The sequence below is a fragment of the Apteryx mantelli genome, chromosome 16, assembly GCF_036417845.1.
Source record: "Apteryx mantelli isolate bAptMan1 chromosome 16, bAptMan1.hap1, whole genome shotgun sequence".
NCBI lineage: Eukaryota > Metazoa > Chordata > Aves > Apterygiformes > Apterygidae > Apteryx > Apteryx mantelli.
In genome coordinates this window covers 21,455,163-21,477,318 of record NC_089993.1, presented here as the reverse complement: position 1 = coordinate 21,477,318, position 22,156 = coordinate 21,455,163, and the positions used below count along the sequence as shown (strand labels likewise).

General features: G+C 41.7%; 1 protein-coding gene across 2 annotated transcripts in view; it reads right to left on the bottom strand.

Annotated features, from left to right (window-relative positions):
* The window catches only part of COG7 (component of oligomeric golgi complex 7), a 28,166-nt gene that overhangs the window by 2,775 nt on the left and 3,235 nt on the right, over positions 1–22,156 (bottom strand). For both annotated transcript variants that reach the window (XM_067306298.1, XM_013944750.2), the window contains 13 exons: positions 21,085–21,201; positions 20,734–20,902; positions 18,493–18,575; positions 17,577–17,699; positions 15,245–15,443; positions 12,973–13,100; positions 12,174–12,328; positions 10,882–10,998; positions 10,099–10,164; positions 7,692–7,878; positions 6,278–6,418; positions 5,755–5,838; positions 3,715–3,829 (listed from right to left, as the gene is read on the bottom strand). In XM_067306298.1, the coding sequence (XP_067162399.1) occupies positions 3,715–3,829; positions 5,755–5,838; positions 6,278–6,418; positions 7,692–7,878; positions 10,099–10,164; positions 10,882–10,998; positions 12,174–12,328; positions 12,973–13,100; positions 15,245–15,443; positions 17,577–17,699; positions 18,493–18,575; positions 20,734–20,902; positions 21,085–21,201 (1,684 nt within the window). The remainder of the gene's footprint in view (positions 1–3,714; positions 3,830–5,754; positions 5,839–6,277; positions 6,419–7,691; positions 7,879–10,098; positions 10,165–10,881; positions 10,999–12,173; positions 12,329–12,972; positions 13,101–15,244; positions 15,444–17,576; positions 17,700–18,492; positions 18,576–20,733; positions 20,903–21,084; positions 21,202–22,156) is intronic.

The window sequence follows — 22,156 nt, the reverse complement described above, 5'->3', positions numbered from 1 at the left end:
AGTCTGTTCCAGCACTAATTTACAAACTACTCAAATGACAATGATTCATAGTTTTTTCAAGTGTTAAAGGCATTCTGTGTTCATCAATGTTTTGAAAATTAATGAATTATTAAACATTAAATATTTTAAGATGACAAAACAATTAATGCTAAAACCTAAACCAAAGGGGGTATTCTCAGAAAGCTTCAGGAAGACTATAAATACCAAGCTCTATGCTGCCCTGATTGTCAGAGGAAACAAACACTGAGAAGAGATTAACCACAGAAAACCACGGTATGCTGCCAACCTGCTGGAAAGCGTTATGTAGCCACTGTTGTTAACTGCAACAGGATTAATGACACAACAAGCAAGGACAGTCACCTGAAGAATGAATATGAGCCAAAACTCAGCTTACTGCAAGAAATTAAGGAAAAACATCCAGAAAGAATTCCCCAGGTCTAAAGAAATGGGCTCTGGGGATGAAGTTTTGAAGAGGCAACGGAGCCACAGCTGTCTCTTAAAGAGCAGCCCCCCCCGCAGCACCCACTGCACTTCCTTCAGTCCATGGGTTTTAATCATTTAATCATTGTGATGGGTATCTACTCACTAGAGTCGCAAGTGGCACTGGTAGTAGCAGTGAAGCTCTAATGGTTTTTCAGCTGGAGATAATAAAGGATGAAAACGGAATTTAAATGAAACAGTATTTCAGAATTCTGTCCTTATTGAGAATCTGATGATGGAGACTAGAACACACGATCGGACCCTTAAGAAAAGAAACTCTCAAAGATGCAAAACCTGTCCTAAAGCAAGACAGACTGCAGACCAGTTTCTGACCTTGGGCTCCTAGCCTTTGTGATAGATGGACACAAGCTGGCATGCCACACAGGGAATAACAATAGTTCTTCCTGGATTTTCAGGCAAAAGAGGCAAAGGAATAAGATGTTTACAGGTAAACAGCATTATTACCCTTCTTGAGAGTGAATAATTGATTTCTGAGGACAGGAGCTAAGGGCTTCTCTTTTCCCAGCAAGAAATGGAGGGGCTGCAATTCTCAACAAGACCATGGAAGACTGCAAGCAAGGGTGGGGGGGGTTGTTGTACAACCATTGATGTGGGGTTTTTGTCTTAAATAGATGGGGACATTAAACAAGAGGGTTGGCCAATCTAACAAGTCACCATTTCCAAACATGCCATGAGCTTCCTCTTTGCCCATTCCTGGCTGTGTACTCCTGCCAACTCTGTTGCAAAGTAGAACTCTTGGAAAGTCGATTTAAATCACTTAATTGACACTTTATTGACAGAAAATTAGCTCAGAAAAAGAAAAAAAAAGTTAATATTTTCCTGTGCAGTTAATGAAAGGAAATGGCCCTGCCAAGGGTTTAGCAAGTGCCAGAACCAGCACAAGGGAGTGCTGCAGGAGTGCAAAGCTGGAGCAAGTCTCTTGTCTTCAGCAAGCTACTAGACAGTCCAAGCTGCTCAGTGACCTGCACTCCAGTGGGCAGGCTGATAAGAGGCAGAAGAAGCAAAAGCTAACTTTAGAAGTCTTTCAAACAAAGATGATGATGAGTGGACAGAACTCCCTCCCTGCCACCTCTCAGTACAACTAAACACAAACCAAGTACATTTTAATGCTGCCAAATACAAGCCAATACAGCTGGACACCAAGAAGCCAGGGGATTCTTGTCCCAAAAAGCAGTGAATCTGGAAAGACTTCAGCGTCACTGGGATTTTCACTTTGACACAGGTTCTCAGCACAGGGCTGTAGCAAAAAGGCCAGTGTAATCTAATGATGTATAAAGTATGACCATCAAACCAAATTAGACAAGCAATCTCATCTCTCTACACAGTATTAGTAAAATCACAGAAAGAAAATGATATCACATACTGATATCCCCATTTCAAGAAACGTGGAAATGCTGGAAACAGAAGACAAGCCACAAAAGGGACCAGGGACTGCAAAAACAAGTCTCAATGTGAGGCTCAAAGAGCTCCATTTATTTTCTTTTGTCTTCAAGATTTAGAAAAGACTTGGTTTTATATGAACCTAAACCATGGACAACCAGTAATTTTTCAAATATTTTCAGTGCATTTTCCAGAAGATAGACAAGTCTGTGTACAGAAGGATCAGGCTAGACGGCCAAAATGTTTTCTTCAGAGCTTGGAAACTGACCCCAGGTACTTTCTGTTCACTCCCTTCACTTGTACAGGAAAGGGCAGTGCAGGCAGTCCTGTTCTCCCTCAAAACACTCACCAACGATGACTACAATCGTATATCTAACTGTAGAGCTTGAGCTCACTGTCTGCAGGGGGAAGAACAGAATTCCCCCTCTTACATAACTGGCAAAAATATATTCAAGCATTTTGGGTGAGTTTTCTCTTGCTTCTGAAGCATCACTAGTAGCAGCTGGAGATGATTTGAGGCAAGACAAACTTTTCTTTTTGAGGTTTCATGTAAGTATGTCTTGCTCACATGCTCAAGATCAAAGCAGTAACTAGAGCTGGAGTCAGATAAGGACTCTGGAAAGAATATTCTCCCAGTCCATAACGGTAGGGACCAAGTATGCATTACCTTCTGGGAGGGAAACACTTAGGTAAACCACCCATGCACAATTCCTGCAATGTAAGAGCTTTGGTACCCCAGTGCCTCCTGCTCTCCATACCGGCAGGGCAAAAGTTGGTCTCCTGAGGGCTAAATGAAACACAACAAACTGCTTAAATGCTAATTTTGAACTTCATAAGAGATACTGGAATAAAATGTACTGACCTGACATATACAGGTCAAAGCTGATGACTTTATGGCTCCTTCTTGCCTTAAGTGCCATAAAACCATTATCATCTCCAGCAATTAAAATCTTTTAGCAAAAACTTCATTTGCCTTTAGCAGTCAGGACCATCCAGGTCTGCTTCAGCCTATCACATACCCAGTGCTCTAGCATTACAGGAAGCCTGACCATAGGAGAAGGAGCAGAAAAAAGGATTTGACAGGGCATCAGAACATTGTATCAAACAGCCCAATAATGAAAGGGTTAGGACTAGAATTCAGGCCATGGTTACAGAGCAGCAAAAATTATGGTATGGTAGGGTGATACCAACAGAGTCTCACTATCTCCTTGCAGATACGACTCCTAAGACAATGGCCGCTGGTTCTAGGCATTTATCTGCGTGAAAACCAATTCTACTGAACTCACCTCACAAGACCCTCATTTTTGGCCTGATCAATTCCCTGAACCAGTTCACCGCACTACTGCAGTACTGGTGCAAAGGCGGGTCAAAGAACATAGCAGCCCATGCTGCAGCTAAAGCTACCAGAGAACTGTGCTGTAAGTGAGCACCCCAAATACAACGGTAATTGTGGCACACCATCCTCAAGGGACAAGAAAACAGCATATCAGATACTCATGCTGATTCTGAGACAACACCTAATAAACTAAACACTGCTCCAGCTATGAAGCAGTAATGCTTCAGGTCTGGCACCCCAAACCACAGTGTTAATAATCACTAATCTTCTTTAATAGGCTGAACTAAAGCTTCTGGTTTGAATGAAACTGAAAAATTTTTATTCATTATCTAGAGGGTCCTCATGGCCATCAGCAGAAGACTCTTGGAAGAAACAGCATGAATAAACAGTAGGAAATGGATCTCAAACAGCTTCCTTACTATAACCCATCACACCCGCATAATGCCCAAATGTGAAACCTTTCCCCCAGACATTTCACTTCCCTGGTTTCACGCTACCTTGCTCTGGGGGGAAAGGCAGTTTTCCAGCATGCAATGCCAGTTCCAAAGCAGAATCCTCCTGAGTGACAAATGGCTCAAGGTGGAGAGGGAGCGACATAATATATTGCCCAATCTAGAATAAAAGCACAAAAGAGCTGAGTCACTGAACAAATGAAGAAAAAGTCAGTTGCAATAATACAAACTTGAAGGCAGAAAGCTAAGCTTGACAGCAGCTCACTAACCTACAGTAGCTCAGAAACAAACTGTGTCTCTTGCTGATCATTACACTTTGTTACTATGATTGTTTCATTGACTGCTTCTCTCACCTCCTGAAAAAATATTTTTTGTACAAAAACGTGTATCTTAACTCTAAGTAAATTTTTGACCTCTGGAGTGTTCCTGGCAATTTGTTTTCTAGAAAGAATCTAAGAGACTGATCCAAACAAAACCACAGAAAAGGAAACAGATTCAAGTGACAAGATAATGAATTTCAGAAACGTATCACTCCCAAATAGCAACTGTGCTCACAAATTCACATGCCTGAGCTACGTAACTTCAAGCAGATAACACACACTGCTTTGTTTATATACTGATTACCTGCTGCTACAGAATTCCTAGGTGCAGATACAGTTCAGAATACTCTGCCTCCACATTAAGGAGCATAGTCATTCATAGCTTTTTCTGAGCTCACATCACTTGTGCTCTCTTCTACACATCATATACGCCACTTCAATTTGTTTCTGAACTGTACTTTAGTTTTTTGGAAGGGGTTTGCCCAATGCAATAGCTTTATTTCAAGAGTATCTAAGACAAAGTCTTGGCTCAGTCTTGGCCCACCTATCACTCAGCAGGAAGATAAAGAGGTAGATCTGAAAAGATATCAGAAAACAGATGTTTTGTATCTGAAATCTTCAGAAATTCCTCTTTGTCTTGGACATGTAAAAATGCTCTTTGATTCCTCACAGAGCTAATAACAACCATACATATCTCAGTTTTAGCTTTCAGTTAAAGTTGTAGGTGAGCACATCCAGTCTCTCACCAACTGCACAGGTCTCTTGGTGAACTGTATTAATTAGAAAGCTTACTTAGAAACTCAATGGCAGTCTTCTCTTGAAGTTTTACCTGACATACTGCCCATGATCTTTCTAAAGCTCATAAAAGTCTCTCAGATACCTGAATTCAGAACTACTTGTGATAAATTTATCCCACAACTGGCTGACTATCCATTTCTTTAGAAAGGCTTGAAAATCAAAGTATAACAGTTTTTAGGCCATACACTAGAGGAAACTAAAATCCTAAAGGCTTTTGGTTGCAGCCTATCCTTGAAAAAACTGTTCCCTGTCTGATGCACAGAATGACAGGAACATTAAAAACTTTTTTGCCAAATTATTCTTTGCATTGAGAGAGCAATAACAGCTAATATTACTATCTGAACTGCAAATTAGGCAGTGAAACAGCAACCAAGAGAACAGGAGAGCAATTTTAATGCTCTTCACCCGCACAGAATTGAAGAGGACCTAGTCAGAAGGTAGTAGAGCTCACTCTCCTTTTTCACTCAAGTCATCCCATTACCAGAAAGAAACTTTATTGTTATTCCATCAGAAGGAAAAAACAGTGAGTCACATGGGTTTTAGAAGGGGAAGAGCTCAAGCCATTTTTAAATTCACAGTATGATTAAATCACTCCAACATATCTAACAGGGACTTCTCTGCTACATGAGCTGCATTATTAAGATATGCTCAGTATTCACCACCACAAACAGAAGTTGGCATTTTCCATCCTGTTACAAGAATTAATACTGCAAACAGTGCAGTTCAAAAGAGAGGATACTTTCCTCGTGCTCCCAAAGTTCCTTTGCTATTCCAGAACTCAGCAGTGATTTCTTAAAAGCTACAAAGAATGGCACAATCAAACTGATCAGGACTGGGCCACTGACAGCATCTCTCACCATCAAATAACAAATTCAACAAGTGCTATGATTTTTACAAAAACTTGGCCAAGCACAGAGAAGATTCCTGCAGCACTGGGCTTCTAGAGACTATCCTTGCATGCTCTTACGTTGCTGATATATTCCAGAGGAGTCAGGCTAAAGTTTGGCAGGTCATCTGTCAAGGTCTCGCCAATGCCACTGGAGCTCCATCCCTGTAAGGCAAAAAACGCAAACCAGTCTATGAAGTTCTGGAGCATGAAGTCTGTGGATATTCTGGGAAAGGGTGACCTAGCGACAAAAACTGTGACTACCAACAGACTTCTAAGAAAACAGAACACAGACAGTAAGGGATTTGCTTCCCCTGTCCACACCGCTCCTTATGGAAAATACATGCACACACAGGTTGGAAAAAACAGTATCAGACAAACACCAGAGCTTGCAAACACAGTCATCTGCTGTGACTGCTGTAGAGGGAGGGAGGTAAACTTTTCCACTGAGCACAGTTCATGGAAGAAAGGTGATACCAGAGGGAAATATTTTGATGTTCTGGAAAGGAGAAAGGTGAGCAGCGTTGAGCTGTACTCTGCCCTAAGGTATGCCATGGGTAAACCTTATCATCGTTCAGATCAGATCAGTGTAACTATTACTCACCTCCATCTTAGAAATGAATAAGAGCTGTTGTTTGATGCGAAGAAAAACAGAATCAAAAGCCAAGTGGTGTGCTAGCTGGTTGAGGCGGCTTAGGGCAGATCGAGATGAAGACAATAGGTTGTGGTTACTTGTACCTTTTTCCTAAAACACACATAAAAATGTTTACATACAGATGAGATTAAACTGACCACAGAAAAGCTATGTTAATATTCCTAAAGAGGTCCTTACTAGGCCATCCTAACACAAGAGAGCCCTTCTCTGCAATGGCACAACGTGCTTCCTTTAGAAAGCCCTACTCCCACTAGGTATTCAAGACACCAACTGCGCACGGCTCCCTGAAATGTGGAAAAAGAATCATCATCACATTCTTGCCATGCCAGGCCCCAGTACATGCTAGATACAAAGAAACTGGCTGAGAAGATGGCAAAACTGCCTTTACAATATGCACTCAACCAGAATGCCTCTGGGGAAGACAGAGTCCCACACTGCACTACACCTGTTTTACAACCTCCCTAGTAGTGATCAAAAATTAAATCACAATCCAGCCACACAGATTTTCATTCCTTCTTTGGGCACAGAAGGGAAGAGTGGGCAAAAGCACAGAAAACTGATTATACTCTGTCAGGTAAACTTTAAAAGAAAAGTCAGATAATGTATTTTCATTTGCCATAGGAGAAGAAATACAAATATGACCTTTCACTCAAAGGGCACAACTAAGTGATTCCCTGCATGGAATTAAGAGTTCTACTTAAGGAGAAAGACATATAATAGAACTTTACTATTTAGCAAAGGTATAAAGTCAATCACATAATACTGAAAGCAGAGCTGTGCAAGTTGCATGTAAATTAAGTGCTCAAGAAACTAAAAAACACTTTGAGAAAATGAGACAGAACTCATAACCTTGACTTTACTATTAAAGTGACTGATGAAGGCAAACATACATAAATTAGATCCACAAGAAGATTAGTTAACTAGCCATTTGACCCTGTTCACAGATACATGCATGAATGATCTTGTAGAATTATATTTCAGGATGGATATGGCAGCAGAATATAAGTGGTAAAGAAAGTCTTGAGAAGCCAGTATATGGGGCCTGGAATTTGAGATGGCTTCAATAAAATCTTCCATATATCTTTCTGTGATAGAATGTCTCACTTGAGCTGATATGGGCATGTTCAAAGAACACAGCCAGGTTCTGGGGAGAGATGAAATGAGCCCAGACTTCCTGGCTTTTGACATTTCATTCTTTCAGCAGATTGGTGTCTCTGCGGAAGATTCAGAGGACAGCCCATCAAAAGACTGCAGCTCAAGATGAAATGTAATCCAGCTGTAGGTGGAATCCAATCCCCATCTACCAAATGTGGGCCAAACAGCATCCTGCTATAGAGGCAGGTTCTCCTGACAGCAAAGCTACCTTTAGAGTGTAAAGTGTTTCCATAAGGCTGGCATACTCAGATGGATTCTCCTTCAAAAGATAGTTGTATTCCTGCCAGGGGTTCTTGACAGAGCTCTTCTTTTCTGCAGAACTGGTATCCTGAAAGCCAGAAAAACTACAAGGGCTGTAGGAGTCCGAGAGATACTTCCCAGCAGTTGATAAAATCCTGAAAGCAAGTAGACAAAGTCACCAACAGCATTCTCTGAAAACAGCATTGTTGCCCTCATGCTGCTTCCAGGAAGACTTACAGCAGCATCCCAACTTAAGTGAGAGAAAGAAAGAAGTGATTGGAGCTATTGGGGCCTCTCTGACTCAGTCACTCCTTGATATGGCCTGTGATTACTGCTCTACCCTACCCTGTAAGGAGACAGGTCATTCAGTTGCACACCCTTCCTCCTACTGCCAGAAGACAGTGTCACAGATTGCTCTACAGTTTCCTGGAGAGCCACATGGAACCACAAGGCCCAGTAAGCCCTCCATAGACGGAGGAAAACCCTTACGAGCAGCCACTTACATCAATTTACAGCAAAAACTTGCTAGCACAAAACACTGCAAAGAGACTGTGCAGTTCTAGATATTGGTAGGAAAGTTTTAAAGCCAGATTTGCAAAGCTTCAGGAGCAGAAGGGAAGAGTATAAGGGTAAGCGTCAGGGCACTCCCTTGTGCACTGCAAATTAAGCTCCTATAGATTAGCTACCATTGGCTTTGGGGTCTCAGAAACAGTAGATATGGGGAACAAATCTTTTGTGTGATCTGATCATTGGGTAGCTCAGAATGTGGTTCTGTGAGCAGCTTAAGTCCAGAAGCCATGCTAGTGCCCCTCAACTTCCTCTATCCTTTGCACTGCCACTAGTGTGTGTAGACAGATTCAGACTGTTGGTATGTCGATCTAATTGAAAAGCATTCCTCTTTGCACAAGAAGGTTATTTTTTGGTCAGATCAGCAAATTGATCCAGCTCACCTTGTGGCTACAGAAAATCATTGGAATCAATGCAAGGAAGGATCAAAAACACACAAGGTAAGTAGGGGGAAGGAAAGGACCTCTCCTTTCAAAGACAACAATGACCTGAAGCAGTTCAATGCATCTGTAAAACTGTACCTAGGGTAGTCCTGACTGCTTTGCAGGCTGCTTGTGGCAGAAGAATAATTCTTCCTATATGGAAACTTTGCCAGTGAGGTGTTCCTCAGATCTGCAGCAGAGTTCCCAACAGTGGAAGCTTTACTAGGGAAAATTCCTGCCTTCCACAAGGTGACCAAAGCTTTCAAATGGGATGCAAGGAGTTAGTAAGGGGGGGAAAAAATAAATAAAATTCAACGCAAGGTTAATTCTTGCAGGGCAGGGAAGTGAGAGGGAACTGAAAAACAGCTGCAAGTTTTAACTATTCAAGAACTGCTAACAGCCTTTAAATATCAATGCTACCTATGAGTTCCTCCAAGGGAGAGAGTATTCACTGGTGGCAGGCACTAATTACAGCCAACTCTCACTTCTGTCCTGCAGCTGAAAACTGCCCAAATACTGAGCTGAAAAAGGGACGACTGCCTCTCAGAAAGTTTAGAAAATATGGAACAAACCCATCCTCCTGTGTCCTGCAGGCCACTGTCTTATACCAACCACAGGCACTCAAGTCAAAATAAAGCATTCTGATGTGCAAGAGGCTGAAAAGTGCACTGCTTACAAGCAACAAGAAATCTACATGCTGCCCCTGCTTGAGGCTTCTCAAGTTACAGGGAATCGATCAGTTGAGGCACACCTAGATTCATGTCAGCGTATGATTCATGCCCCATGTCACAAGGCAAGTCAGAATCTTGCCAATTTGATCTGGTGGAAAATTCCTTCCTGACCCCAATCTGGCAGTCCACTTGATGCCCAGCAGGTGAATAAGGCACACCAGCCAGGTGTCCAAGAAAAAGGGTTCTTATCACTAGGTCAGAGCACTGGAGCCTGGACTAAGTAAACCAGTCTGCGACCCATCTTTGATGTTTCAAAAGACAGAGAGGTGGAAAAAAAAATAGAAAAAAATCACAGACTATCCCTAAACAATTGTGCCTCCAGGCAAAAAAACAAACAAACAAAAAAAGCGGACAAAAAACACGCTCCATGCTTCCCAATTGTAACTTTGCTTAATAATCCTGTAATATTTCATATTGTTGCTTTGACTTTTTTGTCATGTTATATTGGCTGTTGTTACACTAAAGTCTTGGCAGAGCACGAACTAGATTGAGAGGCTGTGCACTCTAAATCATTCTACTCTTTCCTTGCAATTATTAAAGCACAGCGGCTCTGTGCTCCCTCAGTGGTCTACACACTAACAGCACCTTGGGGTTTGTTTTCTTTTGACTTGATACCAGTGCTGACAGCCCATGTAGCAAGTTCAGCAATGCTTACCTGTTGGCTAGCTGCTGCTCAAAGTCTCCACACTGACGAAGCAGCTCACCGCAAGTAGTAATTATTCTGGGAAAGAACAGAAGTGTATGTTGTAAAATCTGAGGCAGATAATGTCATGCCCCTCAGACTACCCCTTTCAGACAAGTTTCAGGAAATTAAAAAAAAAAAAAAATACAACAACAACGTCCCCACAGGGGACATATTTTTTAATTTGGTATTTAATTTTTAATTGGGTATTAACTCTGCATCCATTTCATTACATCCTGCTGCTGATTTTTTGCCCAACAGCCTCATCCACATGCTACCTATTGCCACCATGGCTAAGGCCAGCTCAGTGTCACTGGGAAGAACTCTAAGAGCTGCTGATACTTCACAGAATCACAGAATCACAGAATCACTGAGGTTGGAAGGGACCTCTGGAGATCATCTAGTCCAAACCCCCTGCTCAAGCAGGGTCACCTAGAGCACATTGCACAGGATTGCATCCAGGCGCATTTTGAATATCTCCAGAGAAGGAGACTCCACCACCTCTCGGGGCAACCTGTTCACTTCAAGTGATGTGACATGCAGTCTTGCTCCAAACAAGGGTGGGCCTCAAAGCACTTACTGTACTCACAGCAACCTGAAATCCAGTCACTATAACCAACACTGCCAGCAGCACTGGAGCTAAAGTGGGCAGAGCCCTGCATTCTGTTATGAGAATTCATGTAAACTGACCGTAGGTAATTCCTTTCCGACTTTCATATAAAAATCAGTTCTGAACCAGGCAAAAATGCCCGTTACCGGATAGAGTTTTGGAAAGCAGTCCAGTCCTCCTGGAAAAGTGAATCTGATGGGATATCATCCAGTTTACATTTCTTTCGTATAGACTGCAAGGCATTTGTAAAGTCAGATGTATACCTACATGGAGAAATGGAGTAAAGACAGGCACTGGAGTAAAACTATAGGTTGGAGAGCAGCTTAACTACATTTCCTGTGACCTCCTCATTCAGCTCTCAACAAGGGGCAAATAAGAACCAGAAACATAAAAGAAGAATAGTTCAGAAGAGAACTAGTTTTTCCAGTACAAGTAAATGCACGTGAGGAACTGACCAGCCACAACCCACTCAAGCCTACCCTGGAAGTAACAGATGCAGTGTAGCTACTTCAATTTGTTGCATATGGGTAACTAGGAACCTTTCTCTCCTATGATGAGGTACGAATAAAACATTTTTGTTATCACTACACTAATCACGTCTCCTAGGAGAGACCAGACAAAGTTTATAAGGCTACTGCTACTCCAACATCAGTTGGCCCTTACGCCAGGAACATAGGACCACAACCTCTTGTGAGTTTATTTTCTCAGCTACTCCCCAGATGAGAACATGTATAGAAAGGAACATTTTGTCCCCCGCAATATTTTTTTTTTTAAACATAATGCCCATAAACTGGAGGCATGAGCCCTGCTATGTAATTATCTATAAAGAAGTTGAGATTAGAGTAGTGTGCCTTCCTCTTCCCTTATCCCCACAGGGCAGCTAGGTAACAGCTTGGTTTATACCTTGTGAGCGGCTCTTTTGATATCAGAAAAGAAAATGAAGGTAATCAGTACTGGAATACTATCTAAGTGGGTTGTGAATTATATTTTTAAAGACAAGAACTTGCCGTGAACCTCACTCACTCGGGCATCTTGCACTACAGGCAGATTCTGAATATTGAGATCACTTGTCCCAGTAAGTATAAATTTCCCCACTAAGTTCTACTTTCAGCAGCCTAGGTCACCTTTGTTGTATTAGGGTCTTGGAAACATTTTTCCCTCCAAAAGTATTTTTTATGAATGGAAAATCAGCCCAACTGAAATAGAAAGCAGCTGAGAGAAGTCTTCCCTTTAGCCATAAAAAACTTCCTTTTTTCCACTAAGAAATAGTCCCTGACAGCATTAAGCATAGAAGGGGATATCCGATGATTCATACATACTGGTTATAGGCACTTTCGGCACTCGGCCATGTTTCATAAACTACAAAGTCCTTGACTACAAACTGAATGCTTGCTACCCCCTTAGGATAAAAGCAGCAACGTGACTAAAAGCACCTTACTTTGTGAACAGAGCTCTCAGGGCCTTAAGAAGCCCACACACTCCCAGTCCATCAGTGAGTTTAATGCAGTTGTCAATGGCTCCAGAAGCCAGAATGAAGAGTTTGTTCACCGAATGGTTTAGTTCCTGGACGCAGTCAATTACTTCCCAATGCTCCTAAACAACAAGAAGAAGGGTTGAGCCCAACTCTTCTTTCAGTGAGTGTCCAGACTCTTATGGAAAAAAAATAAAATAAAAAAAATAAAGACACACTGTGTAACACATCTTCCTCTCGGTATTGTGCAATCTCGTGAAGCATTTAAGAGAACAGTTCTGGTTGTTTCCATTCTCCTGCGCAGTGATCGTAAATAAGTCAGAATAAGTCAGACTGCCTAATCCTATATTTACCAGGCCTTCAAGTAAAAACAGTCTTATTCCACCAGCAGAATCTTCCACACAAAGGACTTTCCTCCCACCTTGTTCTTAATAAATTCTCGGGAACTTGAGGCAGTCTCTTGGCTGATAGTAATATTTTGGTAAAGTCTTTTTCCAGCAGATACACACAGTGCTAGTTACTGGATGAAGGAGCAGAAGAAAGGGGTTACCTGCGAGCTGACAGCACTGCTGAAATTAACTATTTCTGAAGCAAAATTTAGTTAAAACAACTGTATCAAGAAATACTGTAAACAGGAAATACTATCAAACAATTAAAAGAGAAAAGAGAGCAATAACTGTGACAAAGACCCTTGCAGTTAGCAGTAGCTTCAGTCTTCCCCTGCCACTGCCTCCCACTACATAGACAACAGAGATTGCTACATTACCAAGGGCACTGCACTCATCTGAATGAGGAGATTTTCTTCTTCCAGCTCTCCATACTCAAGTTGGTAGGGCTTATATGGACCATACACTGCTTCTACCAGTTCCATTACTTTTACCAGGTTCTGCTCCTCTACAAAGAATCAGATGGTTAGTTTAAAAATAAATGAATGTACTACTAAAAATCTTGTTTTAAACAACATGCAAGACTTCTTCAGTTAGAGCATGCTACCTGCATAACCTTGAAATGCTGCCCAACAGCTTTAAGTCTCAAGTACACATTTATTTATTTATTTATTTATTTTAAACAAGGCTATTATCTCTACTTGCTTCTTAAAACCAAGATGGTCTACCACAACAAGTGCCTCAGGAAAATTATCACAAACTGCTCTAAAACAGCCTGGTTGACAAAAATCTATCAAACATTCCAACCTACATTAGAGGGAAAATATGGAAACCATCTGAGAAGCAAACATGTAACTGGCACAAGCTAAAACAGGGGCAAGCCTCATTTAGCAAAGAGCCTGGTCCACACTTAAAATAACTGACACCAACTCATTTCACTTAGGACTACTCATTCACAGTGTTCATCAACCAGAGCTAAACACAAACCATGAACTTAGCATCTCACTGCCATTTTGTTGAGCTGGGAGCTGCAGCAAACCCAAACTAAAGATATATCTGAACCATTATTTGTCAAACCAGATGTGGACATCAGGTGTTACCATGAAGTTTTGCCAAATTCAAACTAGCACCAAACCAGAACTACCTCAAATCCTGGATATAGGGAAAAACTCTTAGACCATGAGGACAGTCAAGCAATGGAACAGGAACAGGCTGTCCTGAGACTGTGCAATGTCCATCCTCAGAGGTTTTCAAGATCAGACTGGAGAAAACCCTGCGTAACCTGGTCTGACCTCACAGCAGACCCTGCTTTGAGCAGAAGGTTGGGCTAGATGGTCTTCTGAGGTCCCTTCCAGCCTGAATTATCCTATGATTCATAACTGAACCCTCCCCCACATAAACACATAAGAACTAGTTTGACCCTGTGCTTCTGAGTCACCTGGCTCTTCCATTCTTGAGATACTTCTGTTCCCAAACATCTCACCTCGCAGCACAAGAGACATAAATACAGAAAGTAACCTTTCTTTTTCTTTTTTTTTTTAACCCAATTAACAAGCCAGTGCCTGTTTTCCTACTCCATCATTTTCTAGAATTTGACATTATTTTTCCAAGTTCTTTTTAATCATTTCTATTACCAACCACAAATTAAGCCAAGTCAAGGACAGAAAATGACTGCCAAGAGTGCACAGTCAATCACAAAGAAAACAAAAAAGACAAACAGAATGACAGTCACACTCCCTGAAATTGCCCAGCAATCATAATTTACATAATCAAGTAAGAATCTGAGTTTAAACAGCTCAAGACAATGTTACGGAGAACCAAACACAGGAAACATAGCATTAGAAATGCTCCATTAGCTTTAATTTAGGATTTTCCTATACCTTGTCTTTGAAGGGGCATAATCAAATTAGTAAAACACTAGAAATAGCCAACAGTTCACATTAGGCATAAAACTACGTAAACACAGCACCTCACTACTTTGTGGTTTGCGGGAATCATTCATCAAGCCGTGACCAAAATGAGATGACAAACATTGTAGGGCAAGGAAAGCGTAGGCTAGTTTTTGAATCAAGCATCTAATATACTGTGAGGGAATATACTGCACAGATGAGAAATAATGTTTGGCCCTGCATTTTCTTTTGATTAAAACATAATCCAAGATCAACAGGAAAAACTGCAGGTAAAATTTATAATTCTAGTGGAAGTAGCTTCCAAGCAGGCTTTCTCTTGTTTAGAAAGGTGTGGCTTTAATTCCAGGGAACTCCTGAACTTTTATTCTTTGTGATCTTTCACAATAGGTTTAACAGATAGCTTCCCTAGAGACATTTCCTCATCTGTTAGATAGAAGATATTCTAATGCTTGTAAAAGGAAAAGTGCTAAATATTATTTACCCAAGGTAGCAAGCAGGCTAGAACAGCTCTGCTTCAGTAAACTCATTCAGTATTGTGTCAATATATTTAGTGAAAGATATATACATATACGCACACAGAAAGGCACAAATGCTACATAACTGGAATTTACCATAACTGGCAAATACTATAAAAGAAATAAACACACCTTGCATGTAAAACCAAAAAAAATAGCACAATAGAACTTTACAAAGGCGTTGACAAAACAGAACAGTATGAGAAAATTCAATGCAAGAATCCTACTCAGGTTTGGCAGCATTGCTATTTCCAGCCCTTTTGCGAAGTGGATGGTGGCATCATAGAGCTCCAGCAGCTTATTCAGTTTGGTTTCTTGGCCTACTCTCTCCATGGCAGTGCTGAGGCAGACAGGGATGGAAGGCACCAAGGCTGACAGAGTTTGAATCAACAGCACAGTCACAATTTCGTGGGGGTTCTTGAAAACCTATAGTAAAAGAAAAGCTATTAGCAAAAGCACTTGCTACCTCAAAGGAATGCTATAAGCGGCAGATAGCTTGCAAACAGATCCTCATAACAGACAACCTGCATGTCACTGTCTCAGCAAAGACACTGACAAACTGTCCTACTCCAAACTGAGCAAGTTCTGTCAGTTGAGAGACTGATACCTTCTTCACCCCTCCTGAACACGTGCTGCTGCCCCGCTGGCAGAAGCAACCTTCACACAAGCAGCACCACTTCCCAGGGGCAGCCATGTCCACTGGAGTCTCCCTTACGCACCTGACACAGAGGTCTGGGCTCCTGAAACAGGCGGGACGGAAGAGGGAGAACAGACGGGTTTGCGAATGCTGTCAGCAGAGAGGCAGGCTGCCGTAAGCTGGGAGTAAAGAGTCAGGGGAAAAAGCTGCAGCAGCCCCATAACGACTTCTTCATGCCCAGCACAGAAAACTGGACCACTGGCAACAGTGGACACAGAAGCAGCTAATGCTATTTGGCCCTCATTACTAGAAACTATCCAAGAACTTTGAAAACCTTGCAGAAATGCAAGAAACATTAAAGCATCCCCCAAAACAGGGTTTAGCTGATAATTCTTTGAATTGTCAAAGGATAAACAAATTCTCTCTCTACTGAGGAGAGACAGGGATACACAGATCAAGAACACCACATTCTGTACACCGGCAGATTCTTCAGGTGATGTGTAATCCCAGCCAAAAGGGAACAAAACAAATCTGAAAAACTTCACAAAGGGTAGCAAAACAAAAAAGAAGGTCTCCTAAGACTGCAAGAACCTCACTGACCTAGTACGCAGGAGAGCCTGATTACGAAAGCCTAGGACAATAGCTATTTCACCATTGAAACTACACTTTGAATACAGCAGCCGAGAAACTAGAAAATACGTCATAAACTAAATCCAACGGAATGTAGGCACTACAGTCACTGAAACAACCATCTGGCAGAAAAGGGCATTTGAAAACAGAGCGCTCAGTTTAAACAGGCATGTTGGAAAAAAAAAAGATGCATCTATGGGTAGACTACGAAGAAACAGTACTGTATCACGAGCCAAATCACTGGTCAGATAGGCAGCAGTCAGCACAGGAAAGTAGGCTAGAAGGACTGTAATCAGCTGGGAACTTTTATTTACATGCATCACCCTCAAATCTCCTAGTGCAACGTTTTATGGCCCTTTACTGCAGCTCTTTGGTCAGCTGTTCTCTCAGTTCTGCTCTCTCTTATCACTGTAAAAGCTGAGACCACCACTAGTCTCCTGCAGCAAGAAGACCATGGATACCGGATAGCATGGAAAAGAAAACGTCAAACAATTCTTCAGAAAGCAGAAGCAGCACAGCAGATTGAGTGACATGAGCTTTGTCCCACATGGCATTTCTCTCTCACAATCCCCAGTTCAAAGAGCATTCGCTAAATGTTAGCTGACATCTGACCTGTAATTCACATCTAATCATTAAGCAGAAAAAAATACATTATTTCAAGGAAACATTGAGCTCCTTTGCAGGATGGGCCTAGCACTTGCACCAGGCTTCTTAACATGAAGATAAGAATCTCTCTTACCCTTCATGGATGAAGGCTCTTACAGGCTCGACAAAATTAATCAATTTCTTCATTTCACTAAAGAAGGACAATAACTTTTTTGGATCCTACATTACTCTTGCCAAAAAAAAAAAAAAAAGCACACAAATTCCAAGGGTGTCAGCAGAACCCCTCAGACACCTCACAGAGGGCGACATGAATCAGTCTATCATGATCTTGAGGGCTTCCTCCAGGACAAGTGATAAAACAATTCATGCATTTCAAATGTTTTGCAACAGAACATATTTGCAACACCAACAAATTAGATTTAATTTAAGATACAGATGAAAGTGATAGAGCAGCTTTAATGGCAGTAGCACAGCACCCTTGCTGTAGGTAGAGCACCAGAAATTAAATCTTGTCTGCAAGAGTTAGACCAGAACCTGAACGGAGGTTGCAAGCCCTGTCCTTTATTGACAGGGGACAGGCACCGGGGACAGGGTATAACTGAACACTGGTGAATTATTCTGAGCTTTACAGAAATTCAGTCTTGCTCTCTCCTGAACACCGCACCAAAATTAAGTAGTGACTGCACCTGTGTTGTCCACTGAAGCTGTGAGTGCCAGGTCCCAAGGAGCGTGTCATATAGTTCAGTCAACTGACGATTTAAGCTTAAGTCACTTTGACAAAGATCCTGCCACGCTGCCACCAGCTGCACCTGCAGGGGTAATAAGAACCATTCAGAGAGCAGAACTAACAGGTCACAGATCTCAGTTTTGTTATTTTGAACCAGGAACTTCTCATGCAAATCACTTTCGCTGAAACACAATGCCCATCCTTACTCCCCTATCCAGATTTCAACGTAACTCTTTGCTATAATTTGGCACCTCAGAAGGAAATGACTTTCAGCATCAAGCTAGGGGCTTCTTAGTTGATCCAAAGATTTAATTAACATTGGTATTTTACTCATAAAATGAGATTGTAATTGATATCCCCACATAATAGTTGAAATACTTGGCAAGCCCTAGCCTTGAACTTAATCCTCAAAAGTCACAGTCATGAGAGAACTTTTGAGGATCAGGTTATGACTACTGAACTGTCTGGAATTCCAACCTTTAATCTTACCTGAAAAGAGTTTACAGAAGTCAGCAGCTGGCAAGTTGCAGCAATAAAGTTATTACTGACATAGCCACATCCAAGAAAAGTGGAACAAGAACAACTATAACGCACAGGGAGAAACCAAGCAGAACGCACATATCCTATGACTATTTAAGAAGGAACACAAAGCCCTCAATGGAAAATTATTCTCAAAACATGGGGAGTAATCAAAGCTGTGAAGAGCCAGAAAGGGAAGACAGGGAATGAAATATGGAAAAGAACAGTTTCCATCCTCTTTTGAATACGAAAGGTAGAATACCTGAGGTAGCAGCACCCCCTACAGTCTAAGTCAAGCAAGAATTCAATTTTTCATTTCTCCACATTAAAATATTATCGAGAGAAAAAATAATTACCTTGTGACACTTATAATAATAAGCAAGAAGCTGGGGCATCCGATCAATTTCAGTGAAGACTTTAACAAACATTTTTGCCTGATCTAAATAAAATAAATAACAGACAGTTAAAAGGTCAGGCCCAAAGCTGAGGGTGAGACAGAACATACCCCAAACTGAGCAAAAGAATTCTTTCTATTAAGGCAATATGCACCATGGTCCATACAGACAGACAGAACTGTCATCTTTTGCTTGCTTGTCTTCTCAAGAGCAGAGCTGCCTAAAACCAATACTCAAACGAGAATAGGTATCAGACTTACGATGAATGAATTTAACTTTTTACCGGTAAATGTTTCCCATGCAAGACAAACAAAAGCAGGACATTTCCTAGAAGGAAATCATTATTTTCCAGAAATGAGCACGATCTGCAAAACCAGAACACATACCTCATGAAGTCCTCATTTTTGTTTTCACCATTTCTCACAAACTGATACCTAACCTAGCTGCCTGGGCAAAGACTATAATTCTATCCACAAAATATATCTGGGTTCGGAGAAATTAGTAATACACCTTATTTGTTTTTCAAACAGGACCCAGAGGGAGACTATGAAACTTGAACATCGTAAGTAACTTGGATTCTCCACAACTCTGGAAGTCACAGAATACAAATGCTCTGGGGATATATTTACTGACTTGTATTGCGTTTGTAGGAACTGGGACATAAGGAAAAAATATGACTTCACAAAACCCAGAAAAACGAGAGAAGAAAAACCACATGTCTCCATGTGCTCAGAACAGATTTTAAAAAGCAAATGCAAACAATGCTCAAAATGAATTATTCTGAAGAGTCTGCCCAGGAAAAGGACCATGTATCAGCATACCTGCCGCCAGCAGCTTTCTCCACCAATATAGTTTCTTTGCTGGAGAAGTCACAGAACATATGAATATCCTATTACTTTAATCCTAAGTAGAGAAAACTTTCCAAAACATCATCCTTTGTCTTGAATCTGTCTGTAAAAGGCAATGCACTGCAACAGCAGAAGGAAGGCATGTGACCAACTGTGTACAAGTATCTGAAGGGAGGGTGTCGAGAGGATGGGACCAGACTCTTTTCAGTGGTGCCGAGCGACAGGACGCGAGGCAATGGGCACAAACTGAAACACAGACACTTCCATCTTAACATGAGGAAAAACTTTTTCACTGTGAGGGTGACAGAGCACTGGAACAGGTTGCCCCGAGAGGTGGTGGAGTCTCCTTCTCTCGAGATATTCAAAACGCGCCTGGATGCAATCCTGTGCAATGTGCTCTAGGTGACCCTGCTTGAGGAGGGGGGTTGGACTAGATGATCTCCAGAGGTCCCTTCCAACCTCAGCGATTCTGTGATTCTGTGATTCTGTGAAAGTTGATGAGCACAGCCTAAGGAAAAAGGGGCTTGTGCAAAGAAGAAAAGCCAGAAGAGGAGTGGGAGAGAGAAGAGAAAGATCCGTGCAAAGGATTAAGGATTCGTGAAAAGCACTCCTCCTCTGTCTCCGGCTGTCTGCAGTCACCTGCTGCTATAACTTGCCTTTACTTAGACGTGAACTCCAGGGAATGTTGCACAGCAATAGCACAATAGCACTGGATCCTTAATGGGATCTCTAGGTGCACACAGATGAGAAGCAACAAATACAATAAGCATTTTCCAGAAGTACTATGACAGTAGGAGAGGGAGGGAAGAGCACACAGAGCAGACCAAAAATGTCAAATGATGTTCTAAAGAAAGGAGAGTTTATAAAGCAACTTTTACAGGACAGTATGGAGTCAGAGCATTTCTAAACAAATTTCCACCCTGACTACAACACCAAACTAACAGATATGCCCAGCAGCACTGTGACAATGCGCAAACAGAGGCCTTCTCCCTATTTGAGTAGCATTTCCCATTTGGAGAGTGTCCACAGCAAAGCTGAACTATAAGAGCAGGAAAGTCCTGCCTCAGCAAGTCTGTTTCAAACATCTACATAAACTATGCAGCCTACAAAATCAGTTCATGCTTTCCTTGTTTCCCTTAGTGGCAACAGGTACAGCAGATAGGAAATCAAAGATAAACTGGACTGCAGGCAGCTGCAGAGCACATAACATTTCATGGCATCTAGCTCCACCAGAAAGAGCACATAATCCCACCCCAGGAGCCTTCAGGACATACACTCCCCACCCAAACAACATTTTACCTTTCAAAACGGATAAACTTTGCACTGACAGTAAATAACACCAAGTCTTACTGACCTACAGACTGAGCATTAAAAGCAGCAACAATCTGAGGGCTGGCCATGGCCTCCAGTCGGTTCTTCAGAGCCTCAAGATGCACGCACTTCTCAGAGTAATCCGGTGTATCCACAAGCATGGCCAGACTGCTCTGCATGCTTGTGAGTTTGGCAGAAATCACAGATACATCCTGCCACCAAAAAAAAATCAACAAGGTTGCTTAACATAATGTTAGAAAGCATTAATACCTATGCTCCACAATGACATTTTACAAGCAGGAGCATGTTTCAAAGTCACTTGAAGAACCTACTTTAAATACATTTTCTTTAGAAAGGCAAAGGCCCAAAGATCAAAAAGAACAATATGGTCTACCTGTGTTTTAAGAGTCTCTTCAATGTCTGCACTCAATGTGCTCCATTTGTCTGCTTCCTGGAGCGACTCAGCAGCCAACTGCATTCTAGATTTCACCCGATCAATCTCTACAAGGACCTGAGAACAAGAGAAAGAATTGTTGCCCATTGAAACAAAAGACGACTGTCTGGATACTTCTATTAAAGGAGTTATTTCTAGGTTTGGATTTTACAAAATGTGTGAAAAAGTCAGGCCTGTTACAAGAAGGAAGAAGTTGGCTGAAAGAACTACAGATGTTAAATCAACTTCCAAAGTCAAATAACAAAGTTATTTTAAATTCTGGATTTGTATAATCAGTACTGATTTTGCCTGAAAAGTGCTACGCACCCCCATACTAACAAGAACACACAAAAATTTGGATAATCAGTGTTAAAAATTATGTAATAGCAACCATGAATTAAACATAATCAGCTGTTGGTAAGGAAATACAGATGGAGCCAATCCATGCCCTGCCCACCTTTACTACTATCAGTGCTTAAGAGAGCATTTTCATACATCTTGAGTTTACAAGATTGTTCAATATGAACAAGTCCAGAAACCTCAGAGTTTCTGACGGGCAAGCGAGGAGTTAACAGGACTGAAGTTTGCCAAATGATATGCAAAAGAACTGATATGCACAAGAACTGGTGTGCGCAAAGCTGTTGAACAGAGGAGTTAACAGGACTAAAGAAGTCTACCAACCGATATGCGCAAGGATTGACACGCACAAGGCTGCAGAATGGAAGCATTAACAAGACTGAAGAAGTTTGCCACCTGGAATCTGCACGGACCCCCAGGGAGGGAAGAAACAACATGGAGGTGCTGTGGTCTTGCCTCGCTAGCAGGGTCCTCCCAAGCAGACAAACCAACAGTCCTGTGATTGTGAAACTTGCTAAAAGTCAGCAAAAGCAGTGTCTGCCCAGAGCCCCAGCCGTACAAAAAGAGACTTGGGAGCTAGGAGAGTTTGAGCAGGGACGGGAACGTGACCTGACCATCCTCTCCGGCTGGATCGTGAGTATCCCCCCCCTCCCCTTTTCCTGGGACGCTGGGTTAA